This window comes from Vombatus ursinus, unplaced genomic scaffold, assembly GCF_900497805.2.
Source record: "Vombatus ursinus unplaced genomic scaffold, bare-nosed wombat genome assembly UNPS02005459.1, whole genome shotgun sequence".
NCBI lineage: Eukaryota > Metazoa > Chordata > Mammalia > Diprotodontia > Vombatidae > Vombatus > Vombatus ursinus.
The window spans coordinates 1,915,803-1,934,373 of record NW_020945237.1 but is presented as its reverse complement, the minus strand read 5'-3'; the positions used below and the strand labels follow the sequence as shown (position 1 = coordinate 1,934,373).

The window sequence follows — 18,571 nt, the reverse complement described above, 5'->3', positions numbered from 1 at the left end:
TAAAACAGCAATACAATAGGCCCTACCCTTAAGGAGCTTATATTCTATTTGGAAATATAATTTCTAGCTGAGTTTATTTTGACAATTTTAACTGCATTTAATCAAATTATGTTGGATTTGTTGGTGATACTTTCTATATGATTCCAATTTTTGATGTGATAAATATGGAGGTAGTCTGTATTGAAATCAACAGAATGTGATATAGTCAAGAAATTCAGAATTTTTGAGTACCCAACTTTGGTCCAAAATAAGATGAAATGGATAAAAATGTAAGTGTATCTTTTGATAGGCTATAAAAATATTTTTTTCATTAACTTGTAGGTTATTGAAGAAAAAAATCAACTGATACAATATCTGGAATCTCAGCTAGAGTGTCTTAAGAGTGACCAAGAACGTATAAAGAAAAATAGTGAAGAAGAAATAGAACAGTTCAATGATGTAATTGAAAAACTTCAGCAGGAATTGTCAAATATTGAACAGAAGGCACTGGTGGACGGCCCTTCTCTTCCAGAGGAGTCTGACAGTCTAAAACAGCAGCTGGATGCTCTGAAAGCTGAAAAACTGGCTTTGGAGCAGCAAGTGGAAAGAACCCAAGAAGAGGTGGTCCTCGCCCAGACTGCCCTTGAGGAGACTAATTTCCAAATGAATCATCTGAAAGAAGAACTGGCCATCCTGAAGGAAGAGAAGCGTGACCAGGCACAGACTGGAAGTGCCAGGGGCGTGAGGGAGGACAACAGCAAAAACCGACCCGGGGAACTGGTGGCAGCTTTGGAGCCCCTAGAGAGCCAAGCCCCACTCCAGCCCCCAGAAGAAAAGAGCAGGGTCTTTGTCGGCGATGCAGAGCTGACGCTAGAGCTTACACGGTGCCGTCAGCATATGGAGGACATGAAAGAGCAGGGCCGGGCCGAGAGGGCAGCCCTCCAGGAGGAGGTCAGCAACCTCCAGGAAATGCTGGAAGAGAAGGTGGCTGCTCTCATTGTGAGTCAGGCCCAGCTCAGAGCAGTGCAGGAGTACATGGGCTCCTGGCAGCAGATGCAAGCACCCTCAGCAGAGCTCTGGGAAGAGGCAGCATCCCAGCCATCGGGACCTACCACCAGAACCTCCAAGCCAGGAGGCCATGTGGCTGAAATGAATGAGAAGGAGCCGGCAGAAACTGCAGAGAAAAACACTTTGGAAAAAGACCTTGAGAAGAGCCCGGAGGAGGAAGGGGAAGACACAGGAACAGCTGAGGTCAGTTCAGACTTGATAGCTTACCTCGAAAACTGCTCTTCCTTTGAAATCCTGGAATCAATCACAGTGTTGTAGGGCAGAAAAAGACCTTCACGGTCGTCCCGTTCAGCCTCTTCGCTCAGTTTACAGAGAAGGAAACTGGCACAAAGGACCCATCAGTAGAGGCAAAACTCAAACGCAGGTCTCTTTTCTAGTGATCTTTCCAGTATTAATTAGTAATCATATTAAGCTCTATTAAAATTTAACTGGTGTAGTGTATGTTCCACAATATGCACTGTATATTCTTTTTCTCTGAAGCTGTGAAAAGAGCACAGATGCTAGAGTTAGAAGACCTGCATTTGAGTCCCCAGTCAACCCTTCATGGGTGTGTAGAGAGTCTAGTTTACTCATCTGTCAAATGGTATAATAATAGTTGCACTACCTTCTTCTCAGGGCTAGTGTGATGAAAGCACACCTTAAAGCATTCTATAAATGTGCATTATCTTTATAGTATGTTGTTGCCGAGGTCTCTTCAAGCTCTAAAATTCTGTGATTTTGTTATTATGATTGGAATTAGTCAACAATTTGTGAAGTTTCCATTATGTGAAAAATGTATTTATTTTGCAGTAACTAAGTCATTGCAACATTACCAAAAATCGGATGCAAAATTTTCATTTCTAAACTACAGACATTCTCCAACTTGCAAAGTTCAGAGAGCAGCATGTTGTGCTGGACAGAGAGCTGGATTAGGAGTCAGGAGGACTTGGGTTACAATCCCATGTCAGATGCTTCCTAGCTGTTTGATGACAGGCAAATTAGTTAACTTCTCTAAGCCTTGGTTTCCTCATCTGTAGTGTGGGAACAGTACCTGTAGTACCTTCCTTTCAAGGCTTTTGTCAGTCATTCAGTCACTCAGTTCATATTTGTTGTCTGTTATGTGCTAGGCTGTTTGCTACAAAACAGCTCCTGCTCTCCAGGAACTCACAGCCTAATTTGGTGGGGCAGGGGGCCTAGATATAGACACGCCTTGTGAAGGGTAAATTAGAAATAATCCATAGGGGGAAGGCATTAACGCTAGAGGGGATCAGCAAGGGCTTTCTATAGAAGGTGGGATTTTTAGGACAAAAACTCATTCTTTGACAAAAACTACTGCAAAAACTGGAAAACTGTGTAGCAGAAACTAGGTGCAGAACAACATCTCACACCATATACCAAAATAAAGTCAAAACAGATACACGATCTAGACGTAAAGAGTGATAACTATAAGCAAATTAAAATAGCATAGAATAGTTTACCTGTCAAATCTATGGATAAGAGAAGAATTTTGGACTATGCAAGATATAGAGAACATTACAAAATGTAAAATAGCTGATAATGAAAGGAAGGAGGGAAGCCCAAAGTGGAGATGAAAAGGGAGGATGTTCCAGGCATGGGGGCCAGCCAGGGAAAATGCCCAGAGAATAGTAAAGAGTATGTGTGAGGCAGGGAGGAGGACAGTGTTAGGGGACATGGGTAAAGTGTAAGGGGGGAGGACAGGTGATGAAGGCTTTAAACACCAAACAATATTGTAATTGATCCTGGAGGCGAGAGGGAGCCCCTGAAGTTTATTGAGTGGGGTGGGGGAGTGACATGGCCAGACAGACCTGCACTTCATCAAGATGACTTTGCTCAGGTAAAATTATATATGTATAATCTTTTACAAATGTGATTATTTAGCACTTGGAATGCATTTTTGCATTGACATGTTATATACAATTATTAGACTCTCAGGATGGACACCTCACAAAAGGTCATTTAACTTCTAATTTACCTGAACTATATATAGATAGAGTGTTATTATCTCAGACCTACAACTTCATTGGTATGGGGAGCTCTAGGAAACTCTCTCCACCACTGCACACTGTCAATCAACCATTCTGACACTTGGAATCTTAGAGTAGCCTAGGGCAATGAGAGATTGTGACTTATTCAGGGTCATAGAACCCATATGTGTGAAACTGAACTGGGTCTTCTTGATTCCAAGTAAAACTGTATCCGTAATGTCCAGTGCTGGGGCAGCTAGGTAGCACAGTGGCGCAGCCCTAGAGACAGGAGGACCTGAGTTCAAATCTGGCCTCAGACACTTGACACTTAACTAGCTGTGTGACCCTGGGCAAGTCACTTAACACCATTGCCTAGCCAAAAAAAAAAGAATGGCCATAATGTCCACTGCCTTTCCTAAAATATAGTCTTGTACTTAGAGAAACATAAAATGACAATATTTTAAAAAGAAAATATACTCAAAGTTCCAAGTTGGGATTCTAGGAACACAATTCCCACTGATAGCTATCTCTTCAGTGAACTTGGCAGCTCTTCCCCATACTAATTAGTAGGAATGGGAGCTTTGCCTTGCTTCAGTCCACTGGTACAGGGAAAATATTGCAATGGAAGGGAATCTTGGATGGGGACAAGCTCTCTTCTATCAAAGATGGATTCTTCAGTGGTCTGGCAGTAAGGAGCTCAAAGGGAGGTGCCACCTACCCACCTACCAGGATAAAACCTCCCAAGTCACTTCTTGACCCTGGATCAGCCCCCCCAATCTTTCTCTCCCCCCTTTCCTTTTGAGGCCCTGGGGATTGGCCCACCTCCTTCCTTTTCTTCCAACACAACCTGCATTCTTCTTACTAGAATTTCTTTCTTTCTCACCTTGCTGTGGAACATAGCATAAGTCTCACAACTTCTGTACTGTTACACCTATCACCAAAAGTGAGCATAGCCTTTTCTAGCTTTTCTAAAAGGCTATTTTTGGTTTTTTACTAGTAGTAACAGTTGTAAACAGGAAGTTACTTCTGTTTTCCCCCTTCTCAACTTTCTATATTTCTACTTAGACCCTGTAGGGAAAGTCATAGTTTGATTTATAATGAATTGAAGTAAGATTGAGGTATATTTCTAAGGAGTCAGTCAGTAAGCATTTATTAGGCACCTGTTATGTGCTACACGCTGAGCTAAAGGCTGGAAATGCAAAGAAAGGCACAATAGTCCTTGCCCTCAAGGAGTTCACTATCTGATGTGAGGAGGTAGGTAGTAGCTGTAGAGCTATGATGAAGTCCTGTAGTCAGGAAACAAGATAAGGAGGTGAGAGTTTCAGAGTTATTTTGTGTTGGAGAGTGATGAGTTTCTGGAAGTTTCATGAAGTCCAGGAAAGCAGATAGGTGTGAAATGATGAAGTCAATTTCCAGAGAGCCTTCCTTAAATGATGGAGGGTCAAGGACCCGGTCTCCAATGTCCAACCTCCATCCTCTTCAGTTAGAGGGAGGGTGTGGCCCCAGGGGCTGGGGGTGCTGAGGAGGTATGAATTTCAGAATGGATTTCATCTAGCAGAATGAGGAGTTCATCAAGTCTAGGAAATCAGCCTGGTGGGAAATGATGGATAAGAGACTCCAACTAGCTTTTCTACATAGAAGCTAAATGTAAGTAGAGGTTTAGGGTTAGGATGAAGAAATGTGTCAGATTCTAGAGATTCTTTAGCCCTGAGGATGGGCAGGTAGGAACATTTAGGACTGGAGTAGAGGAAGAGGGACAGCTCCCTTTTTTTTCAACTACTAATCCTGCCTCTTCACACCCTGAACTTGGGGAGGGGGGATGGGGAGACTAGACTTAGAAGCTTATCTTCCACTCTTCCCTATTCTCTGACCCCGTGGAGGACCATGTAATGAAATAAAAATGGGGGAAGCCATTGTCCCAGGCAGGAAATTGGTGGCAGTGGGACATGAAAGGGTGCAGACAAACGAAGAGCTGTTTATCTTCTGTTCCCATTAATAAACATGATTAACATGTATCGTTTCACTTCATAATTAATTTTCCTAGTTTATAAACATAGTATTTTCTATGTTTTCATATCGTTCCGCTTTATTTTGTTTTTACGTAGTACTATATTCATGGCATCGTCTGTTTGAGATCCACTAAGACAAGTGAAAGTAGGGAAGTCTTTTTGCTCAACTTGCCATCATTAAAGCAGGCAAGGACCCAACAAACTATAGAGAAAAGGCAGAAAAACTTCAAGAAATACTAGTGGCATGATCCCTAATCGCCTATTCTAATAAGTCTTCTCTCGTTGGACTATATGACTGAGCAGGAGCCAGATGGAAGTTATACAAAATAGCTAAGAAATTTTGTTTATGCTGACTCTCTTTACTGTTACCTTTTTGGTCTGGATTTCATGGAAGTCTCTTTTTGCTGGAGGAAGGAAGCCTTCATTGACAGTGATATATTCAGGCAGCTCAGTAGCGCAGTAGATGTAGTCCCAGGTTTGAAGTCAGGAAGACCTAAGTCTAAATCCTGCTTCAGACAGTGACTGGCTCTGTGACCCTCGGCAACATCCTCATCTGTACAGTGGGGATGATAATAATAGCACCTGCCTCGTAGAGTTGTTGCGATAAGCTAGCATACGTAATATGCCTTGCACACCTTAAAGTGCTCTCTTTATAAATGCTCATCGTCATCATCATGTGTGGGCTTGAGATCGGTTACAGTGGTACAGGCAGATGTTAACGAATAGACAAGCCTGACAAAGGAAGCCTTACACTACAGCCCTTGATTTCTGATATTCAGCCCTCTCTACAAAGCATCCATGCATTTTTCCTTCTATCCCGGTAAAGGTCAATTTATATCATCATGATTTATTAAGATAAAACTCTTCATTGTGAAAATTTTTCCAACTATCTTGTATTTGTTGGCTAAAAAATTTCATTATAAAGCTCTCTTACTCCACCCTTCCTATTTTAGGTAAGAGGAACCAATGGGGCACTTCAGGAAGAACTAAGCCAAATTAAGCACCAGCTCATGGAAGCCGAAAAAAAACTTGAATGTTATTCAGAAAAAGAAAGTGAACCCACAGTATCAGAAAGCAAAAAGTCCTCGTGTGACTTTGGACAGCTTGTTGCTGAAAGAGATTCTCACCTTCTTGGTAAAAACTCCTCATCCCAAACAGACAGAATCCTCTGGGTCAGTAGTGGCAATCAGACCCCACAGGTCCCTGTTAAAAGTACAGGAATCCAAAGTGATTTACAGAGCACCTGTCCATCAGAAGAAGTCACTGAAATAATAAGACAGTTCACCGAAAAAATTGGCCAAATGCAGGAACTGCACGCTGCTGAGATCTTGGACATGGAAGGCAGACACATCACTGAGGCCGAGAACCTGAAGAGGGAGCAGTTTGTGGCTGTTCAGCTGCTGACAGAGGAGTGCAACGCCCTGAAGGCGGTGATCCAGTGCCTACGAACCAAAGAGGTATGAGCCTTTTTAAACGCTGGCTTGGCGTTCACTGTACCCAGTGTAAGATCGGAGCTTGACACCAGACTCCTGGACAGAAAAATGTGAAGATGTCGCTTGCTTTTCACTCCCCACATTACCTCTTTAATGTTTAGATAAGGAAGAAATTAAAATGGGTAAGAAGCTGAAAATCATTTATCATAAAAAGGGACAGAAATGGGTTCCTGATAGCGTCAGAGAAGAATCAAAAGCATTCACTGAAGAGCTAGGTAGCATAATGGGGAGAGGGCTGGACTTGGGGTCATGAAAAGTCCTTGGTTCACATCATGCCTCAGACCTTACTATTAGTGTGTCCCTGGACAAGTCACTTAACAGCTCTCAGCCTCAGTTTCCTCATCTGTCAAATGCTTATAATAATAGAACCTGCTTGACAGAATGGTTGTGACAGTCATGTGAAAGAATAAATGTAAGGCACTTTGTAAGCCTTACAGAAATAGTTATAGATTTTTTTTATTTACATACATACATGTCAGTTGTTATTTTTATTATTTATTGGGCAAGACAGTAATAGGTCTTCTTTAAAATGCATTTGTTCTGTCCAATATAGGGAGTTTCAGTTCCTGGATCAACACACTCTGACTCTTATCAAAGTAGAGAAATGTGTTCCAGTGGTAAGTCATGATAGAATTTTATTTTTTTACATGTTCCACAATAACATATTCTAAATTTTTTGTCCATTATGTGAAAAATTTCCTTTCATTTTTATAATTTAAATAAATAAAAGTTATAATACTTTTATTTGTATTAAATAATTATTTTTATTTATATTAGACTCCGGATCAGACTGGAGTCCAGGTGCCTGTCTTACACAAAACCAGGGATTTGATACAGTATCAGACGGTCCAGGAGAAGAAGGTGAAAGTTCAACAGATTCATTTCCAAAAAAGATAAAGGTATTAATAAATTAGCATCTTTCTATAACATTAAATCCTTTCTACATTAGAGATAGTGGTGTATTAGGAGTTACAAGTACTACGTTTATGTATGTAGATTCATAGAATTGTGATATTAGAAGAGAGCTTATAGATCATTTTAACTCATTCCCAGCTTTTTTAAGTAAAGAAATTCAGGCTTAAAGAGTTTGAAATTTTTCTCCACCATAAGAAACATATAACTTAAAAGCACATAGCTTGGAAAAAAAATATTTTACTCCATTAACTTTCATGATTTTTTTTCTCTGCTTATTTTTACGTATTTGGTAATGATTAAAACAGCAATGAGGATAGTTTTTACAGACCTAAAAACAATATCCTATGTACTTTTTAGCCACTGAGCAGCTGCCGAAAGGAAATGTACCTAGGCAGGAGCACGCTGGTGAGAGTAGGTGCGGGTCCATCAGAGGGCTGCGTTGGCCTTCTCTTTTAGAGACCTCAGTAGCTGCCATTCAGCCCCCACAATCAGGAGATGTAGTCCCTGCTTGATTTCCCTGAGCTATCTGTAGAGAGAAATGCAGATACCACTGTCTTTTTGTCTAGTTTGATAAATATCTCTCTGTTTCATTCTTCAGTCATCCAGTAGAAGAAGACAGTCTCATCCCTTTTGTTTTGGGTTTGTTTTACAGGGGTTGCTGAGAGCAGTCCATAATGAGGGCATCCAAGTACTCTCTCTCACTGAACCCCCCTACAGTGAAGGAGATGCCAGTTTTGCTCAGCAAGCTTCAGAATTTTGGCTGGAAGAAAGAAAAACTTACCTCAATACAATCTCATCTCTTAAGGATTTAATTACCAAAATGCAGGTGCAGAGGGAAACTGAGGTACTCCAGAAATGTAATGCAAGCATATAAATTTTCAGAATTTTAAAATCTTTCCAATGAGCCCTATTTTCTCAGCCAAGATTTGTCCTTCATGTTGGTAAAAGATGCTGTAAATTTCATACTTGAATAATGTACTTTTTACAATTGCCTATTTAAATATTTGTCATTTTAAAATTTTGAATATGTAGTCATTTTTAGAACATAATGAAAAATGTCCTTCCTTGAAAAATGACGTTATTTTTACACTCTTTTAGCTTTATGAGAGTTCACAGTCCCATGAAAATCTTCCAGATTGGCGAAGTGAATTTCTGCATGCCCTTCAGCAAGTCTTTCTAAAGGAACGAAACATTCTGCTAGCCATGTTTAAGACGGATCTGACATCTCTAGGTACTAGAGATGTCCTTGGATTGCTGAACCAGTTGGAGCAAAGATTACAAGAACAGGTACTGAAAGAAAACTACTTCAAAAGACATACTGATTTCCATAGTATTATTAAGAAACACACGTACGTGAAGGGGGAAATACACCACGAACCCACAATCCCAAATTTGTTAGTATCCTTTGTGTTTTATTATTTAGTGAGAGGCTTCTTAATTAGTGTGATGGTCTTTTCAGTTCAGCATTTAAACAGACATTAAGCATGTATGTAATAAAGAACACTGTGCTAGGTAATGGGAGAAATACATTGAAATAATTGGGAGAATCAGAATAATAACACAGTCCCTTCCCTCATGGAGCTCACTGTTTGATATCATTAACAGATTTTTATATCACTTTCCAAACAGGGCATTGAATACAGAGCTGCCATGGAGTATCTTCAGAGTGCAGATCGAAGAAGCTTGTTGACCGAGATCCAAACATTACAGGCTCAGCTGAATAGTAAAAAGATGACCATGAAGAGAGAACAAGAGAGTGATTCACAAAACCTAGGTATGTAGTATCGTGTATGCTTGCCTATATATGTAAGTATATATTTATAGTCCTAATTTTACTATTTTTTGTCCTTTGCTCAGTTAATGAAAATTTTCTGTTACTGAAACTTTACTGTTATTCTCAGAGAACTATGCAAAATGTAGAGCAAAGCAATATTCATTAGTATTAAAATAATACTTAATTTGCTTATAAAAAGTTACCAGTGAACATTTCATTGAAAATGACACTAAGCCTACTGAATAAATTTAGTATCTTTCTCTGTGCTGTATCTATCCAGGCTGAGATAATAAATAAACAAATTGACTTCGCCATGTTCTACTTGATGGCCTCATGAAAGAAGAATTCTGGGATTTAAACAGTTATTACTTTAAACAAAAATTTCACCAAAGACATCTAATCTTTTTTTTTTTAATTAATTTACTTATTTTTAGTTTTCAACATTCACATCCGTAAGCTTTGGAGTCCTAAATTTTCTCCCACTACCTCCCCAAGGTGACGCACAATCTGATATAGGCTGTACATAAACATTCTTATTTATATACTTTCACATTAGTCATATTGTGAATTAGAATGAATGAGAGGAACCACAAGAAAGAAAAAAAAAACAAAACAAAAAAGAGAGAGAGAGAGCAAATAATATCCTTCAATCTGCATTCAGAGTCCATAGTTCTTTCTCTGGTTGTGGATAGCATTTTCCATCATGAGTCTTTTGGAGTTGGGGTGACTTCTAATCTTAATCATGGCTGTCTCCACATAATCAGTTGTGTCAATATCATCCAGTGTGGTAATAGAGTTTGTCCTACCACTGTATAAAATTTAAAGTGTTACATTCCTTTCAACCCACTAAAAACATAATTTAAGTAAAATAAAGATAATCCATCTAAACGTTTTGTTTCTAGGAAAAAAATTAATTGAAGGTGATTTTACAGTATATTTCATTAGATCAGTGAGAACAAGTCATGTTGTTATTTAAGTGTATGAGGCTCTAATTTTATTGATTTCCATCATACCTCAGGTAAAATCAGTGTCTCTTCCCCTACCAAAAAATACTTGTCAAAGACAGCAGCATCACGCCACCAGGTTGCCCTTCCTACACCCACCCAGTATTTGATATCATCATAAAAGTGGGACTCAGCGTTTCAGTAGCAATTCTTGGAACAAATCGAATCATAGATGAAGTCAGAGAGAGTAAAGTGAAATCTGACCCAAATTATAGCTACACTTATTGAAAATAATTTGCCAGCCCTGTCAGTCTTGTCCAGTATGATAACAGAATCTACATTACTGTGACATAAAGTTTATAGGATATTGAGCCATATCTATCTGCCACTAGGAATGGAGATGAAAGTAATTTCAATAATACAGCCAAATTCATGCTTTATTTTACAAATACCTTTTATCTAAACTTAAGTTTAATGGACTATAGTTTTATTACTGCAGATTTTATTTTTGGAGTTTTTAATTGATGTTCTTTAAAATCCCATTATGCGTGACATATTATTACTTAGATATATCTATGTATCACAAGTCAAATTTTGCTCCCCAAAATATAGATAAATACATATGAGTTTTATATTAATAGCCGATAAAGCTAGTGTTGCTTCTGTCTCCTAACACCATTTTTATTAAAGTATCCCATTCTAAACTGGGTAGGGATTTTAAAATGTACTTTCTTTTCAACTTTAATGTCATGCTACAAATTTTTATGTGTTTTGTTTTTTTTGTTTTCAAAGAAAGTATCGTGAACAAAAACACAGATTTGGACTTAACTTCTACAGAATTATAGTAAAGTTCACAGAAATTGTCTACAAAATGGCGCTGCACAGCAAAGAAAGAAATAGCCGACTAAAACTGAAAATTGTAGCACTAGTTAAATGGATAACTCATGCAAGTACTTTGTATAGATGGCAACTTATTTATGGAGTACAGAGTTGAGGGTTGTTAGCATGAGCTAATAAAATTTGTAGGTGAATGGAAAAAAATAAAGATTCTATTATTCATGTTTTTATTTGAAACTTTAAAAGATTTATATTTGAAATATTATGTTTATTAAATTAATTTGTATTAATTTTATTAATTCTTTTATAAATTTGTTCAATAGCTATGTAATCTTCGTGGTGTTTCAGTATAGCATGGGGAACTTTCTTAATGTTTAGCAATATGTTTCACCCAGTAATCCCAGATCATTATCATTTCACATCTGTCTAATAAAATATTGGAAATGGTACAGAATATAAAGTGTAAATAAAAGCATAAAGCTAATAAAATAGAAGAAACCAGACCTGTAAATTAAGTAATGCTCTGACATAGTTATTCTTAAAAGGAATTAAGCAGTTGTGTCACAGATATTCATGTGTTCTTTCCAGAACTGTTGGAACACAACGTGCAGCAGAAGCAGGCTCAGCTCCTGGAGATGCAGGTGGAGATGAGCACACTGAAGGAGAGAGCAGCCGAGCTGCAGGATGAGCTCAATTCTGAGAGAGTGAGAGCTGCCGAGCTCCAGGATGAGCGCGCACAAGCCAAGCTGGAGCTCGAAACAACACTCAAAGCCCAGCACAAGCACTTGAAGGAGTTAGAGGCATTCAGGTGTGCCGGGCTTCCTTATGTCAGCGGCCTGGGTTGTGGGCGTTCGTGTCATCATCCTTTCCACTGACCTTGATACGCACCCAGAATTACCTCACTATTCAATCTGGAAGTCAAATTTTCCCTGTCTTCCCAGAACTTATTTGGAAATAACGTGAAACAAGAAATCTTGAGGATTTCCTGACTCTTGACTGTTTTTCTGTAATTACACATGAGAAGACTTACAGTGCAGAGCATTAGAGCTGATGGATACCATGTACTGAGAGAGGCAATGTTAAAAAAAAGAAATGAAAAGATTATACACAGAAATAGAATTTCTGTAAGCAGTTTCACCTAGCATAGCATTAATAGTTTTTCCTAGGGCAGCTAGGTGGCGCAGTGGATAGAGCACTGGCCCTGAAGTCAGGAGGACCTGAGTTCAAACGCAGCCTCAGACCAAACACTTGACACAGTCACTTAACCCTGATTGCCTAACAGAAAAAAAACAAAAAAAAATAGTTTTTCCTAATCCTGAATCCAGGATTCTTTTCTAGCCCAAGCTTCATACCTTGGTTTGGTGTTAGGAAAGTTATTTAATTTTGAGTAACTTATTTTAACAAGTAACTTAAGGTGATGGGTATGACCTCTGTGAGATGAATTAATTAGTATGATTGGGGATTAGTTCAAATGTGTACATTTTTAAAAGGTGATATTTTATATAAAGGCTAGACATTTATATCAGTGAAGTTTGGATCCCTAAAGAAAAACTCATTTATTATTTTGAAAAATGGTAGGGAAAGATGTAGCTATATAATGGTTATTTACCATACTCAGGAAAAAATGTGTATTTACAACTGTAGTAAATTGCACTTTTAATTAAATAAATGTATAAGTTTTCATTAAATACTGTATTATCTGCCTTAATAAATGGTAACTTGACAGTAGTTAACCAGTATTGCTCCTGGAATAGGTTAACTTCAGTCTTAATAAGTATTTATTAGGTGTCTGTTATGCACCAGGCACAGTTCTGGGTTCTGGAGATAAACATAAAATAGTTCCTGCCCTTAAAGAGTTCACATTCTATCAGGAGAAACAACTTGTCTACATATAATTCAATGTAAGATATGTACAAAGTGGATACTAAAAAGGAAGAGATTCTCACAGCCAGGTAGACCAGAAAAGGCCTCCTGTAGGAACTGGCACCTAAACTGTACTTGGAAGGAAGGTTGTGATTCTCCAAAGCAGATATAAGGAGGAAGTACATTCTAGGCATGGGAGATGGCCTCCACAAAAGCACAGGGGTGGGAAATGGGTGATCATTAGAGAGGAATAACACATAGGACAATCTGGCTAGACCATAGAGCGTGAAGGGGAATAACGTGATACACCTGAAATGAGCCACTAACAGTTATAAATATTCAAGAATCTTTCATGTGATTAGGTTATTAAATGGTGCATATTTTAGCTTTTACAGTAAGCACCAATCCAACATGCAGCTTTGCAATGGAGGATGCATTTTCCTTCTTGGTATAATGCCTTGATGAAATATTGTTTTTAAAATATCGTTTCTCTTTCTCTTTTAGGATGGAAGTCAAAGAAAAAACAGATGAAGTTCATCTGTTAAATGATACATTAGCCAGTGAACAGAAAAAAACAAGAGAGCTTCAGTGGGCTTTGGAGAAGGAAAAAGCCAAGTTGGAACGTAGCGAGGAAAGGGAAAGAGAAGAACTTGAGGTATGCCCACCTTTGTCTTTAAATAATCCTGAACAGTAGAAGACACTTTTTAAAATAAGTTTTTATTGATGTAGTTTGGGGTTGGTTTTTTTTTTTACCTTATCATAGAGTCCCCCAGCAACCCACTCCGTCCCTGAGAACCATCTCACATAGCAAATAGTATTTTTTAAAAGAGAAAAAAAGAGGAAACATTGGTGTAACTGATTAATGCATTGAAAAAGTCTGAAAATATGTGCAAAGCTCAACACTTGAGGACCTCCCACCTCTGCAAAATGGTGGAGTGGGAGTCTTTTCTTATATCTTGTCTTTTACACCATGCTTGTTCTTTATAATGTTACAACATTCACTTCTGAATTTTTTTTTTTTGTGGTCTGTCTTTTTACATTGTTGTAGTCTTATATGTATTGTTTTCCTGGCTTTGGTAAGAAGCATTTTTGGAACGTGCCATCTAAAACTATCTTTGTGAGGCACAACAGGTTGGGTGACATCCAGTATACTGACTTATGTTATTATTTTATCTAAGCTGTATACCATCAAAAAAAGTAAAACATGTTAGTTTTATGTCAGATAAGTCACATAACAGATTTATCATTCTTGAATTAAGTTACATTATAGATAATATGATTCAGATGGCTGAGGGGAATCTGACCCTGATTACATTGCTACTAATTGAAAATAATCAGCCCTGTTTATCATGTCCAGTCCGAAAACAGAAACTGCACTACCTTGATACACGAAGATAGTCTTAGCGTATTCATTCACATCTCTCACTAAAAAAGGGAAATGAAAATTATCTTAGTAATGCAAAATTCGAGTATACTTATTTAGAAGTGTACAAGGGACCATCACACCTAGCACTGGAAAGGCACATCCAATTGCACAGCCGTGGGACCATGTTCCAGTGGTGCTGGCCCAAACCCTGTCCACCAGGATTCTAATTCCCAAAGGACCCAGAAACATCAACCCTGCCACTGTGCGTAAAGATCCACCCTGAAGCTGAACCTTCTTTATGTGTTCTCTCTCCCAATCCCAATGTGAGCCCTGGAGAGCAAGCACTATCACTTTTCATATTCCCAGCACTTAACACAGAGCCTGGCATATGGTAAGCACTTAATAAATGCTTTTCCATTTCATTTTTTTAGCTGGGGAAAGGTATATGTTCATATCCTCTTCGTGTTTCCTCCTCTTTAGAAGAATAAAAATAATATTCTCAAAAGAATTCTGTCCCACCGAGTTTTTTAACTTACATTCTTTGACTTTGAAAAATGTTTTATTAGCTCCATGGGGTGAATCATTTTAACCTGTAATTCCCAGTTCTTACATTGTCAGGATTAACACTGATCACAGTATCCTAAAAAAGATGTGTTAGTATCAGAATTGGTTCGTTTCAGAAATTAGTTAGTAATAGTATCGTGTTCCTTCATTTTATTTTATTATATACAAGGATCTAAAATATTCACTGGAAGGTCAAAAACAAAGGAATGTTCAATTAAATCAACTTTTGGAACAACAGAAGCAGCTCCTGAGTGATTTGCAACAGAAAATAGTGTCCCAGGGAACTCTGTATGATGCCCAGATATCAGAAGAGCGAAGCCAAAAGTCAGAGCTTCAAGGACTGCTTGAATCAGAGAAAATTCGAGTTCTAGAAATGCAGGAGACCCTTGAAAGGGAAAGAGAATTACATGCACAGCTTCAGGCTCATGATGACCGTGAGCAGGACAAGGCGTCCACATCAGGGGAAGACGTGCTCAAAGATCTGCAGAAACAACTGTATGAAAAGCACAACCGCATAGTAGAGCTGGTCAGTGCAATTGAAAAATATAAACTGGACTCTTTGCAAATGAGACAGCAGGTGGAGAAAGATAGACAAATCCACAGGAAGACATTGCTCACGGAACAACAGGCCAGCACTGAGGGACTAAAAAAGATACATGAGCTGCAGTCAAAAATGGAAGACCTCCATTGGCAGCTGGAAGAGAAAAGGCAACACATTTATAAATTAGAACTCGAAAGAAAGAGATTACAAGAAATTATACAGGAGCTTCAGAAGCAGGAACGAGAGAAGGAAGAAAAATTTGAAACTGGAAGAGTATCATATCAGAATCTCAATGAGGTATAGATTTTCATTTTTTATAACTATGTATCTTGAATGGAATGTTTATGTAGTTCTGTGGTCATAAAATTTATTTGATTAGATGCTGTATAACATCTGAAAATAGTGAAGCCACTGAGGCTAAGCTATTTAAATTCTTAATTAGAGTTTTATTTAAAGTGGCAGGAAATTGCTTTTGTATTTACTTAAGAAAAAAACTCAGGTGATGTACAGTAATTAATTATTGTCTTCTTGATCCTTTTGTCAGCCAACCACATGGGACTCATCCAGTGATCGAACAAGAAATTGGGTCCTCCAGCAGAAAATTGAAGGAACTGAGAAAAAAGAATCAAGTTATCCCCCATTGATTGAGATGAATGGGGGTGTAACGACTGAGGATATCCGTGAACTAGAGACCATTAGACAAAAGCTGCAGCTCATATCATCGAAACTACAGCAGCTGGCCCACAAAACCTCTAGCAGGTGTGAGAAACCTTCTTGACTTTCCAAGAAGGGATATGTAAGCCAGATAATGTCAGATACTGTTGCTTATTAAGATCCAACCAATATGAAATTCACCATTTTTACATTGTCATATCTGAATAGTGAAACAGTTTTTACTTGTCTGAAAAAAACCTGTTTTTTTGAGCTTGTATTTTTTTTCCCAACTCTCCTTTAATAACATCTGGCATTTAAGGTTAAGAAATGTAGTACAATTAAAAATAAATTATGTAAAGCTTTAGTCTAGAGGAAAAGTGTGAGAAGGGAGTATTATGTAAAGAAGAGTTTTAGTTTTGATTGTTGTATCTACAGAGTTTAAGACCCCAAATTAGTAGAATTAAACCATGAGGATTTTTTTTTTTTTATTACAGGTTACAGTTTGAACCAGCAGATGATGAAGATTTTATTTGGGTCCAGAAAAATATTGATCATGTTCTTTTACAATTACAAAAGTTTACTGGATTATCCCAGCAAGAGGAGGTGAGAAATTTTTAGCCATTTTTAAAGCCATATGGACTTTAGTTTTGTCAGAAAATTTTAGGAACCTTTTGAAAGTTGCAGTGTAATCCATCCCTAAAAACTTTTACCTTTTGATGTGTTTTTCAATACATTACCTCTCAGTGTTTCTTCTAACAAACAGTGGAGGAACAGCAAAGATTTGCAGGAGAGCCTCCTAGTGCTAGTTGTCTTTATGTAATTTCCCTTTTCATTCACTGTATGAAACAGAATAATTCTGTGGCCATTCACATTGGGCAGAGAATGGACTTTATGCTTGGCCCCTTGAATCTTTGCCTCTCATCCTTTGCTTTCCTGCTAGGATAGCTTTGGGAGATTTTAATCATGAGCATGTGAAGAGAACGGAGGTGAAACTTAAAGCCATCTGTTTTGTTATTTGTTATTGAATCATTTAAAAAGTTTAATTTGGGATAATGATGAAAGAAACTAGCGGCTAAGGTTTAGAATGGTCTGAAGCTCATTTATTCTCTCTCTTCTTCGTGAACATGGATCATTGAGAGCAAGCACCTTCTCCCTGTATGGAACTTTACATTGCACAATCTATCCTTCTCTCTCACAAAATACAGTAGTTTCCTTGTTTATGGAATAGCCGAGCTGCAGTAAGACTTTAAACTGCTCCCAAGAATATGACCGTGCATTGTATTTGTGTTACTATTTTAAAATTTTGTGGATCTGATTTCACTTCACTTTTTTTTTCTTTTCTAGCCCACTTTGGTATCACCAGGCATTTCCTGTAGCTCATTGACTGAAAGGTTACTGAGACAAAATGCTGAACTGACAGGACATATCAGCCGGCTGACTGAGGAAAAGAATGATTTGAGAAATGTGGTTATGAAGCTGGAAGAGGAGATCAGGTGGTTTCGACAGGCAGGACCTTGTGGAGACTATGTATGTCTTTTGTCAGTGTTTGTTTATTTAGAAACATTGCAAGTTGTATTTTCTGATGGCACATTGTGAGCCTTAATCTTTGTCTTTCTACACTGTACAGGTACAATTTCTTTTTTTTTTTTTTTTTTGAGAGGAGGGGGTCCAGATAAGTGATTTCTTTAGTTTAGGGAGTTTCCATTGAGGAACTTCTTCAGATTGTCACTGTTTTTGTAATTTATAGTATGAAAGAGGTATCTGGTTGGTTCCTCCTAAAACCTTCATTTTAAGAAGGAAACCCAGGTCCACCAGGTCTTCGTTGTTCTCCAGGCTGCATGTACGGCCAACTTATCTCCACTGTACTTTCTCTAACCATCCTCCTGCAAAGGGTACCTTGACTCTACCCTCTTTTCAGCTTCCTTTATGTGTTATCTTCACCAATTAAAACATAAGCTCCTTGAGGGCAGGAATTATCTTTTTTCTGCTTGTATTTGTTTTCCAGAGCTTACTATAGCACAGTAGTAAGCACTTAAATAAGTGTTGGTTTACTTGATTTGCCTATAGGTGATGTAGTATGTGGTAGAGGCAGGCCTAGAAGGAACCTAGGCCAATACTCTTTCTTCTTCCTTAGCATACATACACTGCATAAACAGATACTTTTATCACACATAAGAAGAAAATGAAGCTCCTAAATAAAGTATCATGTCAATTCTAGTGAAAATTGCTTTTTTTTTTTAAATGAAAAAACAAACAAACAGGAAAATAAAATATTAGTACCTACAGTGATATTTTAATCAAAGACAAGAATTAAAAAGTCAACCTGACAAATATTAGAGGCCTATTGTCTTTCTGGGAGCACCTGTCTAGTACATGATAGAAAACCTCCCAAGATTTGGATAGTCACTTCAGGTGGTTTTGAGGTGTATATAAACAGTGAAAGGTAGAACCAATTTAAATAAAGCTTGGCAAGGGATCCAGCTAAGCAAAATCACCCCAAGGATTTTTAAGGATGAAAAAGAGCATGAACAACCAACAGAAGAAAAATGGAAAAGATCTGCAAAGATTCTTTTAACGAACTGCTTTCTGCATCAAGAAAA

At 38.0% G+C, this 18,571-nt stretch overlaps 1 protein-coding gene across 8 annotated transcripts in view; it reads left to right on the top strand.

Annotated features, from left to right (window-relative positions):
• Positions 1-18,571, top strand: part of AKAP9 (A-kinase anchoring protein 9) — a 185,597-nt gene that overhangs the window by 150,066 nt on the left and 16,960 nt on the right. For 7 of the 8 annotated variants that reach the window (XM_027847848.1, XM_027847849.1, XM_027847844.1 and 4 more), the window contains 13 exons: positions 322-1,230; positions 5,974-6,477; positions 7,067-7,130; positions 7,291-7,412; positions 8,081-8,272; positions 8,527-8,715; positions 9,058-9,202; positions 11,572-11,791; positions 13,351-13,501; positions 14,946-15,614; positions 15,862-16,076; positions 16,466-16,574; positions 17,316-17,498. In XM_027847848.1, the coding sequence (XP_027703649.1) occupies positions 322-1,230; positions 5,974-6,477; positions 7,067-7,130; positions 7,291-7,412; positions 8,081-8,272; positions 8,527-8,715; positions 9,058-9,202; positions 11,572-11,791; positions 13,351-13,501; positions 14,946-15,614; positions 15,862-16,076; positions 16,466-16,574; positions 17,316-17,498 (3,672 nt within the window). The remainder of the gene's footprint in view (positions 1-321; positions 1,231-5,973; positions 6,478-7,066; positions 7,131-7,290; positions 7,413-8,080; positions 8,273-8,526; positions 8,716-9,057; positions 9,203-11,571; positions 11,792-13,350; positions 13,502-14,945; positions 15,615-15,861; positions 16,077-16,465; positions 16,575-17,315; positions 17,499-18,571) is intronic. The other variant, XM_027847842.1, reaches the window with a different exon arrangement.